The 14174-nt window shown below is 44.8% G+C and overlaps 1 protein-coding gene across 1 annotated transcript in view; it reads right to left on the bottom strand.

The window, feature by feature from the left end:
* Nucleotides 1-14174, bottom strand: part of spred2a (sprouty related EVH1 domain containing 2a) — a 58765-nt gene that overhangs the window by 9654 nt on the left and 34937 nt on the right. Inside the window, exons 4-5 of the mRNA XM_060899067.1 lie at nucleotides 13731-13795; nucleotides 3769-3924 (exon numbers count right to left, since the gene is read on the bottom strand). Coding sequence (XP_060755050.1) covers nucleotides 3769-3924; nucleotides 13731-13795 — 221 coding nt within the window. The remainder of the gene's footprint in view (nucleotides 1-3768; nucleotides 3925-13730; nucleotides 13796-14174) is intronic.

Below are 14174 nucleotides of genomic sequence, written 5' to 3'. Positions count from 1 at the left end.
CAAATTGCAACTCATTAGGTCAATTGGCAATAGGTCATTAACATGACTGGGTATAAAAAGAGCATCTTGGAGTGGCAGCGGCTCTCAGAAGTAAAGATGGGAAGAGGATCACCAATCCCCCTAATTCTGCGCCGACAAATAGTGGAGCAATATCAGAAAGGAGTTCGACAGTGTAAAATTGCAAAGAGTTTGAACATATCATCATCTACAGTGCATAATATCATCAAAAGATTCAGAGAATCTGGAAGAATCTCTGTGCGTAAGGGTCAAGGCCGGAAAACCATACTGGGTGCCCGTGATCTTCGGGCCCTTAGACGGCACTGCATCACATACAGGCATGCTTCTGTATTGGAAATCACAAAATGGGCTCGGGAATATTTCCAGAGAACATTATCTGTGAACACAATTCACCGTGCCATCCGCCGTTGCCAGCTAAAACTCTATAGTTCAAAGAAGAAGCCGTATCTAAACACGATCCAGAAGCACAGACGTCTTCTCTGGGCCAAGGCTCATTTAAAATGGACTGTGGCAAAGTGGAAAACTGTTCTGTGGTCAGACGAATCAACATTTGAAGTTCTTTATGGAAATCAGGGATGCCGTGTCATTCGGACTAAAGAGGAGAAGGACGACCCAAGTTGTTATCAGCGCTCAGTTCAGAAGCCTGCATCTCTGATGGTATGGGGTTGCATTAGTGCGTGTGGCATGGGCAGCTTACACATCTGGAAAGACACCATCAATGCTGAAAGGTATATCCAGGTTCTAGAGCAACATATGCTCCCATCCAGACGACGTCTCTTTCAGGGAAGACCTTGCATTTTCCAACATGACAATGCCAAACCACATACTGCATCAATTACAGCATCATGGCTGCGTAGAAGAAGGGTCCGGGTACTGAACTGGCCAGCCTGCAGTCCAGATCTTTCACCCATAGAAAACATTTGGCGCATCATAAAACGGAAGATACGACAAAAAAGACCTAAGACAGTTGAGCAACTAGAATCCTACATTAGACAAGAATGGGTTAACATTCCTATCCCTAAACTTGAGCAACTTGTCTCCTCAGTCCCCAGACGTTTACAGACTGTTGTAAAGAGAAAAGGGGATGTCTCACAGTGGGAAACATGGCCTTGTCCCAACTTTTTTGAGATGTGTTGTTGTCATGAAATTTAAAATCACCTAATTTTTCTCTTTAAATGATACATTTTCTCAGTTTAAACATTTGATATGTCATCTATGTTCTATTCTGAATAAAATATGGAATTTTGAAACTTCCACATCATTGCATTCCGTTTTTATTTACAATTTGTACTTTGTCCCAACTTTTTTGGAATCGGGGTTGTATAAATACACAGGTGACTATTTAAAAAAATTGGATTAAAAATTATTTATTTCAAACTTCAAAAGCGACATGCAAATGTAATAATGGTGCGGCGCACATTTGTGTCACTTATCTACACCGAGTCACATAAAATACTTTGTTCTGAAATCGATAAAATAAATCACAATCCCACCTTACCTTTGAATAGACGAGAAAAATGGCGAGCTGCAGTTAAACAGGAAGAAAAACATCCCCGTGTGTGTGGAGAACATTTTTTATTTTTTTCACGGTGCAGTTTTCATCAAATCCTGCGCTCTGATTGGCTGGCAAGCGGGTCCGTATCCTATGGTACAGACCCCGGTTACGGACCCCGGTTATGGACCTCCGGCGTCTCGCTCGTTCACAGCAGCAACAAACTTAGCAGCAATTTTTGTCAACATTTATCTTTTTTATAAGATTTATTTATAAGATTTTTATCAAAAATCTTGTAAATTTTTGCCAGCATTTCTCAGGAGAATAGCATTAATTTTACATCATGGATAGCGATAACGACAGTGTTCACAGTGAAAGCGAGTTTTACTACCCTGAGGAAGAAGAAATAAAAGAAAACATTTCAGGAGAAAGCTAAAAACCTCTAACTTGCTAACGCCGAGCAAAAACATGGCTGAATCCTGAATGACTCCTATTTGTATAAATAGGGGACTACACAGGCGGCAAAATGTAGTTTTTTTTCCTGCCATGGAAGTGCACTTGTATACCGAGGAGGAAGCCATTTGCATTACAGCCATGAATGAGGATTCAAAATGGCGGCTCGGCTCGGTTTTCCCTTTCGGGCGCTCTTGTTTTCTGTTAGAATTTGGTAAAGAAAAAATAAATATATTATTTACCAGCTTAAGGTCGGTCCGTATGGTGAAATACCGTGACCTCGGCCTTGAATACTGACCTCGGCCCAGACGGCCTCGCTCAGTACTTTCAAGACCTTGGTCACGGTATTTCACCATACGGACCTCCCAGCTGGTAAATAATAAATATATATGTATCAGGTTGGGGCGGCACGGTGGTGTAGTGGTTAGCGCTGTCACCTTACAGCAAGAATGTCCGGGTTCGAGCCCCGTGGCCGGCGAGGGCCTTTCTGTGCGGAGTTTGCATGTTCTCCCCGTGTCCGCGTGGGTTTCCTCCGGGTGCTCCGGTTTCCCCCACAGTCCAAAGACATGCAGGTTAGGTTAACTGGTGGCTCTAAATTGAGCGTAGGTGTGAATGTGAGTGTGAATGGTTGTCTGTGTCTATGTGTCAGCCCTGTGATGACCTGGCGACTTGTCCAGGGTGTAACCCACCTTTTGCCCGTAGTCAGCTGGGATAGGCTCCAGCTTGCCTGCGACCCTGTAGGACAGGATAAAGCGGCTAGAGATAATGAGATGAGATGAGATATATCAGGTTAGTGTGAAAGCTCTGTGTGATGTTAAAATGTAAATTTGGATGTGGGCTTTGGTTTGGACGTGATATATTTTATTAGACCTAACGTTTGTTTCGACCAGCAGCATGTTTGTTAAGTAGTGATAATGTAGATGTGGCTAAACACCATAAAATATGCTAGATTTAGGCCCTGGATTGTTTATTACTGTTAGAAGTCCAAGTTTGAGCTTACCTTTGTCATAATAAGGTATTTTTCTTTATCAGGAATTTCCCATAACGTTCCAGCATACACGAAACCTGCCTCGAAATATCGGTCGGCATCTGTACTTTTGTCTGCCTTTAGCATCTCCGATGTATTTCGAAGTCCCAAATACTAAACAGTTCAGGATGTCATAGTGTCCCAAATCCGGTAGCTGGTCTGCCGAACACTTTTTAAGTGGAATAAATAAATTTTTGGGTAAATTAAGGGAAAAAAAGAAGCCCTTATTTTTTATTTTTGTCACATGCAAACTAAAGCACAGCGAAATTCCTCCTCTGCATTTAATCCAAGCTGAAGCAGTGAACAAGCATGTGTGCACACACAGAGAGAGAACAAGAGAGCAGTGTGCAGAATAAATAATAAATAAATACATTTGTGGGTAAAGTATATGGCTCTTAGATGCCTGCATGTTTCAGCTTTTGGATGTAACTCGATCTGCTGGTATAAAATAAATTTTTAATCGCTTCAGACAGATTGTACTGACTGCATTTTCATTATTAACTGTTGTGGCTGTTTCTTTGTTTGCCCGGCAATATGGCGGATGCTGCGTGGAAAAACAAAAATCTGTGACGTCAGTGAAAGTCCTCTATGCTTGCCTTTCGATGTTTCTTTACATTCTTCTGTAATCTAACTCAAAAATCTGGAACTGACAGGGCACATAAAAAACAACAACGAATGATCCATGAATTGGCGACGCAGATAGATTTCAGAGTCATAGACTGAACTGCAGTTCTTCGTAACATGAACTGTAGACACAAATGCAGATGTAATGACGTACCTGGTCCAAGAAGTAATGTTCGGAGTGCCTGTGCTGGTTGTAGAGATGTCCCAGAATGCACTGGTGGTGATGCGATTCACAGAAGCTGATCGGTGCGAGAGTCTGCAGCGACGGCTCCCTCTTCTGAGACGAGTTCGACGAGCTGTCTGTGGCAGTCTGATGGATAGTGAGAGAAATAAATAAAAACGTCAGAATAAGAAAGATTAATATATTCTTCTATATACAACCCTGATTCCAAAAAAGTTGGGACAAAGTACAAATTGTAAATAAAAACGGAATGCAATAATTTACAAATCTCAAAAACTGATATTGTATTCACAATAGAACATAGACAACATATCAAATGTCGAAAGTGAGACATTTTGAAATTTCATGCCAAATATCGGCTCATTTGAAATTTCATGACAGCAACACATCTCAAAAAAGTTGGGACAGGGGCAATAAGAGGCTGGAAAAGTTAAAGGTACAAAAAAGGAACAGCTGGAGGACCAAATTGCAACTCATTAGGTCAATTGGCAATAGGTCATTAACATGACTGGGTATAAAAAGAGCATCTTGGAGTGGCAGCGGCTCTCAGAAGTAAAGATGGGAAGAGGATCACCAATCCCCCTAATTCTGCGCCGACAAATAGTGGAGCAATATCAGAAAGGAGTTCGACAGTGTAAAATTGCAAAGAGTTTGAACAGATCATCATCTACAGTGCATAATATCATCAAAAGATTCAGAGAATCTGGAAGAATCTCTGTGCGTAAGGGTCAAGGCCAGAAAACCATACTGGGTGCCCGTGATCTTCGGGCCCTTAGACGGCACTGCATCACATACAGGCATGCTTCTGTATTGGAAATCACAAAATGGGCTCAGGAATATTTCCAGAGAACATTATCTGTGAACACAATTCACCGTGCCATCCGCCGTTGCCAGCTAAAGCTCTATAGTTCAAAGAAGAAGCCGTATCTAAACATGATCCAGAAGCGCAGACGTCTTCTCTGGGCCAAGGCTCATTTAAAATGGACTGTGACAAAGTGGAAAACTGTTCTGTGGTCAGACGAATCAAAATTTGAAGTTCTTTATGGAAATCAGGGACGCCGTGTCATTCGGACTAAAGAGGAGAAGGACGACCCGAGTTGTTATCAGCGCTCAGTTCAGAAGCCTGCATCTCTGATGGTATGGGGTTGCATTAGTGCGTGTGGCATGGGCAGCTTACACATCTGGAAAGACACCATCAATGCTGAAAGGTATATCCAGGTTCTAGAGCAACATATGCTCCCATCCAGACGACGTCTCTTTCAGAGAAGACCTTGCATTTTCCAACATGACAATGCCAAACCACATACTGCATCAATTACAGCATCATGGCTGTGTAGAAGAAGGGTCCGGGTACTGAACTGGCCAGCCTGCAGTCCAGATCTTTCACCCATAGAAAACATTTGGCGCATCATAAAACGGAAGATACGACAAAAAAGACCTAAGACAGTTGAGCAACTAGAATCCTACATTAGACAAGAATGGGTTAACATTCCTATCCCTAAACTTGAGCAACTTGTCTCCTCAGTCCCCAGACGTTTACAGACTGTTGTAAAGAGAAAAGGGGATGTCTCACAGTGGGAAACATGGCCTTGTCCCAACTTTTTTGAGATGTGTTGTTGTCATGAAATTTAAAATCACCTAATTTTTCTCTTTAAATGATGCATTTTCTCAGTTTAAACATTTGATGTGTCATCTATGTTCTATTCTGAATAAAATATGGAATTTTGAAACTTCCACATCATTGCATTCCGTTTTTATTTACAATTTGTACTTTGTCTCAACTTTTTTGGAATCGGGGTTGTACTTCGCATTAGCGCTGGACTCTCATCCAGCAAGGTTCAGCACCGAACGTATCCACAAGGTTAAGAGCGGTATGAGAAAAACCCGAGCCATCAGACAGCACAATAATCTCATGCGAAAGCATAATAACAAAAAAAAAGAAGTAGAATACACAGTAAGATGTCCATGTCAGAGACTGATATCTGATGATGTCGTTCTGTACACAGTGACGTGAGACCGTACTGGTGCTCCGTTTCCAGTTGTCTATGGACATAAAACAATGAGGAGATGAATGTCAGTGTTCCAACAGCAATTTGTGTTGTGGCATTCTTAGCTATCCAACTTTACTGCAAACATTAGCTACCTGCGTTAGTTTACTACATAAAGGGTATTTATTAGGTAATGTTTTGGTAAAAGAGTAAATCAACTCGGCCTTATCAGGAACATTAGTCACTGCTGTAGCAAATAAAATTAGAGAAATGCATTACAGTATTATAAAATGTTATCCTCCACTGGGACTGACAGAGGCCACGCCTCCTTCATTAGGAATGAAAGGGTACAGGGGCCACGCCTCCCTCATTACAACTGAAATTCACAGAGGCCATGCCTCCCTCATTAGGAATGAAAGTCACAGAGGCCACACCTCCTTCGTTTGGAATGAAAAGCACAGAGGCCACATCTCCTTTATTAGAAATGAAAGTCACAGAGGCCACGCCTCCTTCATTAGGAATGAAAGGGACAGGGGCCATGCCTCCTTCATTAGGAATGAAAGTCACACAGGCCATGCCTCCTTCATTGGGAATGAAAGGGTACAGGGGCCACGCCTCCCTCATTACAACTGAAATTCACAGAGGCCACACCTCCCTCATTAGGAATGAAAGGGTACAGGGGCCACGCCTCCCTCATTACAACTGAAAGTCACAGAGGCCACACCTCCTTCGTTTGGAATGAAAAGCACAGAGGCCACATCTCCTTTATTAGAAATGAAAGTCACAGAGGCCACGCCTCCTTCATTAGGAATGAAAGGGACAGGGGCCATGCCTCCTTCATTAGGAATGAAAGGGACAGGGGCCATGCCTCCTTCATTAGGAATGAAAGTCACACAGGCCATGCCTCCTTCATTGGGAATGAAAGGGTACAGGGGCCATGCCTCCCTCATTACAACTGAAATTCACAGAGGCCACACCTCCCTCATTAGGAATGAAAGTCACAGAGGCCACACCTCCTCCGTTTGGAATGAAAAGCACAGAGGCCACATCTCCTTTATTAGAAACGAAAGTCACAGAGGCCACGCCTCCTTCATTAGGAATGAAAGGGACAGAGGCCACACCTCCTTCATTAGAAATGAAAAGGACAGGGGCCACGCCTCTTTCATTACAACTGAAAGTTACAGAGGCCACAACTCCTTCATTACAACTGTAAGTCACAGAGGCCACGCCTCCTTCATTAGGAATGAAAGGGACAGGGGCCATGCCTCCTTCATTAGGAATGAAAGTCACACAGGCCATGCCTCCTTCATTGGGAATGAAAGCGTACAGGGGCCACGCCTCCCTCATTACAAATGAAATTCACAGAGGCCACACCTCCCTCATTAGGAATGAAAGTCACAGAGGCCACACCTCCTCCGTTTGGAATGAAAAGCACAGAGGCCACATCTCCTTTATTAGAAACAAAAGTCACAGAGGCCACGCCTCCTTCATTAGGAATGAAAGGGACAGAGGCCACGCTTCCTTCATTAGAAATGAAAAGGACAGGGGCCACGCCTCTTTCATTACAACTGAAAGTTACAGAGGCCACACCTCCTTCATTACAACTGTAAGTCACAGAGGCCACGCCTCCTTCATTAGGAATGAAAGTCACAGAGACCATGCCTGCTTCTTTACTAATGAAAGTCACTGAGGCCACACCTTCTTCATTTGGAATGAAAAGCACCAAGGCCACGCCTCCTCCATTAGGAATTAAGGGCACAACGGTCACGCCTTATTCATTAGGAATGAAAGTCACAGAGGCCTCACCTCCTTCATTACAAGTAAAAGTCACAGAGGCCACGCCTTCTTCATTAGGAATTAAAGGAACAATGGCGACACCTTCTTTAGGAATGAAAGGTACAGAGGCCACGCCTCCTTTACTAAATCTGACAGACAACACAGAGGCCACGCCTCCTTTACTAAATCTGACAGACAACACAGAGGCCACGCCTCCTTAATCTGACAGGTGACACAGAGGCCATGCCTCCTTTACTAGAAGCTGACAGACGACACAGAGGCCACGCCTTCTTAATCTGACAGGTGACACAGAGGCCATGCCTCCTTTATTAGAAGCTGACAGATGACACAGAGGCCACACCTCCTTAATCTGACAGGTGACACAGAGGCCATGCCTCCTTTACTAGAAGCTGACAGATGACACAGAGGCCACGCCTTCTTAATCTGACAGGTGACACAGAGGGCATGTCTCCTTTATTAGAAGCTGACAGATGATGCAGAGGCCTCGCCTCCTTTACCAAATCTGACAGATGACACAGAGGCCACACCTCCTTTACTAAATCTGACAGACAACACAGAGGCCACGCCTCCTTTACTAAATCTGACAGACAACACAGAGGCCACGCCTCCTTAATCTGACAGGTGACACAGAGGCCATGCCTCCTTTACTAGAAGCTGACAGACGACACAGAGGCCACGCCTTCTTAATCTGACAGGTGACACAGAGGCCATGCCTCTTTTATTAGAAGCTGACAGATGACACAGAGGCCACGCCTTCTTAATCTGACAGGTGACACAGAGGCCATGCCTCCTTTATTAGAAGCTGACAGATGACACAGAGGCCACACCTCCTTAATCTGACAGGTGACACAGAGGCCATGCCTCCTTTACTAGAAGCTGACAGATGACACAGAGGCCACGCCTTCTTAATCTGACAGGTGACACAGAGGGCATGTCTCCTTTACTAGAAGCTGACAGATGACGCAGAGGCCACGCCTCCTTTAGTAAATCTGACAGATGACAGAGGCCACGCCTCCTTTACTAAATCTGACAGATGACAGAGGCCACGCCTCCTTTACTAAATCTGACAGATGGCAGAGGTCACGCCTCCTTTACTAAATCTGACAGATGACAGAGGTCATGCCTCCTTTACTAAATCTGACAGATGACACAGAGACCACGCCTCTTTTATTAAATCTGACAGATGACAGAGGTCACGCCTCCTTTACTAAATCTGACAGATGACAGAGGTCACGCCTCCTTTACTAAATCTGACAGATGACACAGAGGCCCCGCTTCCTCTACTAAATCTGACAGATGACACAGAGGGCATGTCTCCTTTACTAGAAGCTGACAGATGACGCAGAGGCCACGCCTCCTTTACCAAATCTGACAGATGACACAGAGGCCACGCCTCCTTTAGTAAATCTGACAGATAACAGAGGCCACGCCTCCTTTACTAAATCTGACAGATGACAGAGGCCATGCCTCCTTTACTAAATCTGACAGATGACAGAGGCCACGCCTCCTTTACTAAATCTGACAGATGGCAGAGGTCATGCCTCCTTTACTAAATCTGACAGATGACACAGAGACCACGCCTCTTTTATTAAATCTGACAGATGACAGAGGTCACGCCTCCTTTACTAAATCTGACAGATGACACAGAGGCCATGCCTCCTTTACTAAATCTGACAGATGACAGAGGTCACTCCTCCTTTACTAAATCTGACAGATGACACAGAGACCACGCCTCTTTTATTAAATCTGACAGATGACAGAGGTCACGCGTCCTTTACTAAATCTGACAGATGACAGAGGCCCCGCTTCCTCTACTAAATCTGACAGATGACACAGAGGCCACGCCTCCTTTACTAAATCTGACAGATGGCAGAGGCCACGCCTCCTTTACTAAATCTGACAGATGACACAGGCCACGCCTCCTTTACTAAATCTGACAGATGACACAGAGGCCACGCCTCCTTTACTAAATCTGACAGATGACACAGAGGCCACGCCTCCTTTACTAAATCTGACAGATGACACAGAGGCCACGCCTCCTTTACTAAATCTGACAGATGACACAGAGGCCACGCCTCCTTTACTAAATCTGACAGATGACACAGAGGCCACGCCTCCCTTACTAAATCTGACAGATGACACAGAGGCCACGCCTCCTTTACTAAATCTGACAGATGACACAGAGGCCACGCCTCCTTTACTAAATCTGACAGATGACAGAGGCCCCGCCTCTTTTACTAAATCTGACAGATGACACAGAGGCCCCGCCTTCTTTACTAAATCTGACAGATGGCACAGAGGCCACGCCTCCTTTACTAAATCTGACAGATGACAGAGGCCCTGCTTTCTTTACTAAATCTGACAGATGGCAGAGGCCACACCTCTTTTATTAAATCTGACAGATGACAGAGGTCACGCCTCCTTTACTAAATCTGACAGATGACACAGAGGCCACGCCTCCTTTACTAAATCTGACAGATGACACAGAGGCCACGCCTCCTTTACTAAATCTGACAGATGACACAGAGGCCACGCCTCCTTTACTAAATCTGACAGATGACACAGAGGCCACGCCTCCTTTACTAAATCTGACAGATGACACAGAGGCCACGCCTCCTTTACTAAATCTGACAGATGACACAGAGGCCACGCCTTCTTAATCTGACAGGTGACACAGAGGGCATGTCTCCTTTACTAGAAGCTGACAGATGACGCAGAGGCCACGCCTCCTTTAGTAAATCTGACAGATGACAGAGGCCACGCCTCCTTTACTAAATCTGACAGATGACAGAGGCCACGCCTCCTTTACTAAATCTGACAGATGGCAGAGGTCACGCCTCCTTTACTAAATCTGACAGATGACAGAGGTCATGCCTCCTTTACTAAATCTGACAGATGACACAGAGACCACGCCTCTTTTATTAAATCTGACAGATGACAGAGGTCACGCCTCCTTTACTAAATCTGACAGATGACAGAGGTCACGCCTCCTTTACTAAATCTGACAGATGACACAGAGGCCCCGCTTCCTCTACTAAATCTGACAGATGACACAGAGGGCATGTCTCCTTTACTAGAAGCTGACAGATGACGCAGAGGCCACGCCTCCTTTACCAAATCTGACAGATGACACAGAGGCCACGCCTCCTTTAGTAAATCTGACAGATAACAGAGGCCACGCCTCCTTTACTAAATCTGACAGATGACAGAGGCCATGCCTCCTTTACTAAATCTGACAGATGACAGAGGCCACGCCTCCTTTACTAAATCTGACAGATGGCAGAGGTCATGCCTCCTTTACTAAATCTGACAGATGACAGAGGTCACTCCTCCTTTACTAAATCTGACAGATGACACAGAGACCACGCCTCTTTTATTAAATCTGACAGATGACAGAGGTCACGCCTCCTTTACTAAATCTGACAGATGACACAGAGGCCATGCCTCCTTTACTAAATCTGACAGATGACAGAGGTCACTCCTCCTTTACTAAATCTGACAGATGACACAGAGACCACGCCTCTTTTATTAAATCTGACAGATGACAGAGGTCACGCGTCCTTTACTAAATCTGACAGATGACACAGAGGCCCCGCTTCCTCTACTAAATCTGACAGATGACACAGAGGCCACGCCTCCTTTACTAAATCTGACAGATGGCAGAGGCCACGCCTCCTTTACTAAATCTGACAGATGACACAGGCCACGCCTCCTTTACTAAATCTGACAGATGACACAGAGGCCACGCCTCCTTTACTAAATCTGACAGATGACACAGAGGCCACGCCTCCTTTACTAAATCTGACAGATGACACAGAGGCCACGCCTCCTTTACTAAATCTGACAGATGACACAGAGGCCACGCCTCCTTTACTAAATCTGACAGATGACACAGAGGCCACGCCTCCCTTACTAAATCTGACAGATGACACAGAGGCCACGCCTCCTTTACTAAATCTGACAGATGACACAGAGGCCACGCCTCCTTTACTAAATCTGACAGATGACAGAGGCCCCGCCTCTTTTACTAAATCTGACAGATGACACAGAGGCCCCGCCTTCTTTACTAAATCTGACAGATGGCACAGAGGCCACACCTCTTTTACTAAATCTGACAGATGACAGAGGCCCTGCTTTCTTTACTAAATCTGACAGATGGCAGAGGCCACACCTCTTTTATTAAATCTGACAGATGACAGAGGTCACGCCTCCTTTACTAAATCTGACAGATGACACAGAGGCCACGCCTCCTTTACTAAATCTGACAGATGACACAGAGGCCACGCCTCCTTTACTAAATCTGACAGATGACACAGAGGCCACGCCTCCTTTACTAAATCTGACAGATGACACAGAGGCCACGCCTCCTTTACTAAATCTGACAGATGACACAGAGGCCACGCCTCCTTTACTAAATCTGACAGATGACACAGAGGCCACGCCTCCTTTACTAAATCTGACAGATGACACAGAGGCCACGCCTCCTTTACTAAATCTGACAGATGACAGAGGCCACGCCTCCTTTACTAAATCCGACAGATGACAGGAGGCCACGCCTCCTTTACTAAATCTGACAGATGACACAGAGGCCACGCCTCCTTTACTAAATCCGACAGATGACACAGAGGCCACGCCTCCTTTACTAAATCTGACAGATGACACAGAGGCCACGCCTCCTTTACTAAATCCGACAGATGACACAGAGGCCACGCCTCCTTTACTAAATCTGACAGATGACAGAGGCCACGCCTCCTTTACTAAATCTGACAGATGACAGGAGGCCACGCCTCCTTTACTAAATCTGACAGATGACAGGAGGCTACGCCTCCTTTACTAAATCTGACAGATGACAGGAGGCCACGCCTCCTTTACTAAATCTGACAGATGACAGGAGGCCACGCCTCCTTTACTAAATCTGACAGATGACAGGAGGCCACGCCTCCTTTACTAAATCTGACAGATGACAGGAGGCCACGCCTCCTTTACTAAATCTGACAGATGACAGGAGGCCACGCCTCCTTTACTAAATCTGACAGATGACAGGAGGCCATGCCTCTGTGGTATCGTTTCTAAATAAACACTAAAATTATTTTAAAAACACTCCATGATCTTGAACTTTCACCTCCTTTGTGTGCTAGTGAGGAAATAAAGTGCTTGTATATACGATAAGCCATAACCTTCACCCTACAGAGTCAGAGCTATCCTCTTCCTGCACCACTTCCTGTCCTGTCAGGACTATTCTGAGCCATCGTGTGTGTGTGTGTGTGTTTGAACCAATTTCTGAATCAAGAGTCATGCTGGGAGAGCTGTCCTGCCAGTAATAACAAAAATACAGCCCATGCGTGTGTGTGTGTGTGTGTGTGTGTGTGTGTGTGTGTGTGTGTGTGTGTGTGTGTGTGTGTGAGATGACTGCTCTGTCCACTATGAGGAAACAAATTACAGTATGTTACATTCAGATCCTGACTGGGTGCTTCAACAGATCGGATGGTTCAGACACACACAGGAAGTTGTTTTTGTTTCTCACATTCACAGGAAGGTGAGGGGTTTTCCTCTGGACACTGTTTCTTCTTCTTCTTCTTTTCTTGACTGCAGTGACTGTTTATCGTTCATTCTCTCTCTCAAATCTGAGACCTGCGAGCTCAGTCTGTTAGCTTACACAGTAGTTACGCATTTATATTAATGTGCTGGTTCTAACATGTTATTGTTTCTATAGTAACAGCTCACTGGGACTTATTCTGCAGACGCGCCATGTAATCTAAAAGTAATAATAAAACATGTTATTTAAGAAAGAAAAACGTATAATTGTTGAAATGGTGCGGTTTTCTGTTAGGAGGCACTACTTTTTGTAGTATTTATGGAAGGAGTCTCCAGTGTTAGAGGTAATGATGCAATGTTTTGTGTATGTGTGTGTGTGGGGGGGGGGGGGGGGGGGGAGGGGGGAGGTTCATCTCCTCTGCTTTCAGGCATTCGGTGTGTTTTTGTTGTCTTGATTTAGGAGCAGCAGGGGAGTTTAGAGGCCACTTCCTGAAAACATCCCCCTCACACACACACACACACACACACACACACACACACATACCAGAGACAGAGACAGTGAGTGAGTGAGTGAGACAGTGAGAGTAAGACAGAAAAGCAGAGAGGGATCCTCACCGTAAAGACATCGTCGTCTCCCAGCTCCGTCTCGTTCTGTAGAGTAGACGAGGACGTGGTGGAACCTGCACACGCAACAAACACCACCCTAAATACACACATTACAGTGAAAGGCTTTCCAATACATTATCGTTTCCATAGTAACGGCTCATTCACAGAATTGAATGTACGGCGGACGCTCCGCATAATCTAAGGCTAATAAAGATAACGTGTTTTTAATTAACAAGTAAAAATGTAGAATCTTGTAAAGTGTTTTTTTTGTAACGAGGCGTTTATTTAATCATTTATAGAAGGAGTTTCCAGTGCAAAAGATTTGTAACAATCAGCAAGTTTTATACTTTCTCCACGTTTCTCTGTAACATGAAATGCTGCGGGGTGTTTTTTTCTCATCAAGAATAAACACAGGCTTGTAAAGGAGCCACTGTTTATTGCTGTTTAATGTAA

Source organism: Neoarius graeffei, chromosome 18, assembly GCF_027579695.1.
Source record: "Neoarius graeffei isolate fNeoGra1 chromosome 18, fNeoGra1.pri, whole genome shotgun sequence".
NCBI classification, from domain to species: domain Eukaryota; kingdom Metazoa; phylum Chordata; class Actinopteri; order Siluriformes; family Ariidae; genus Neoarius; species Neoarius graeffei.
This window is presented reverse-complemented; position numbering and strand designations above follow the sequence as displayed.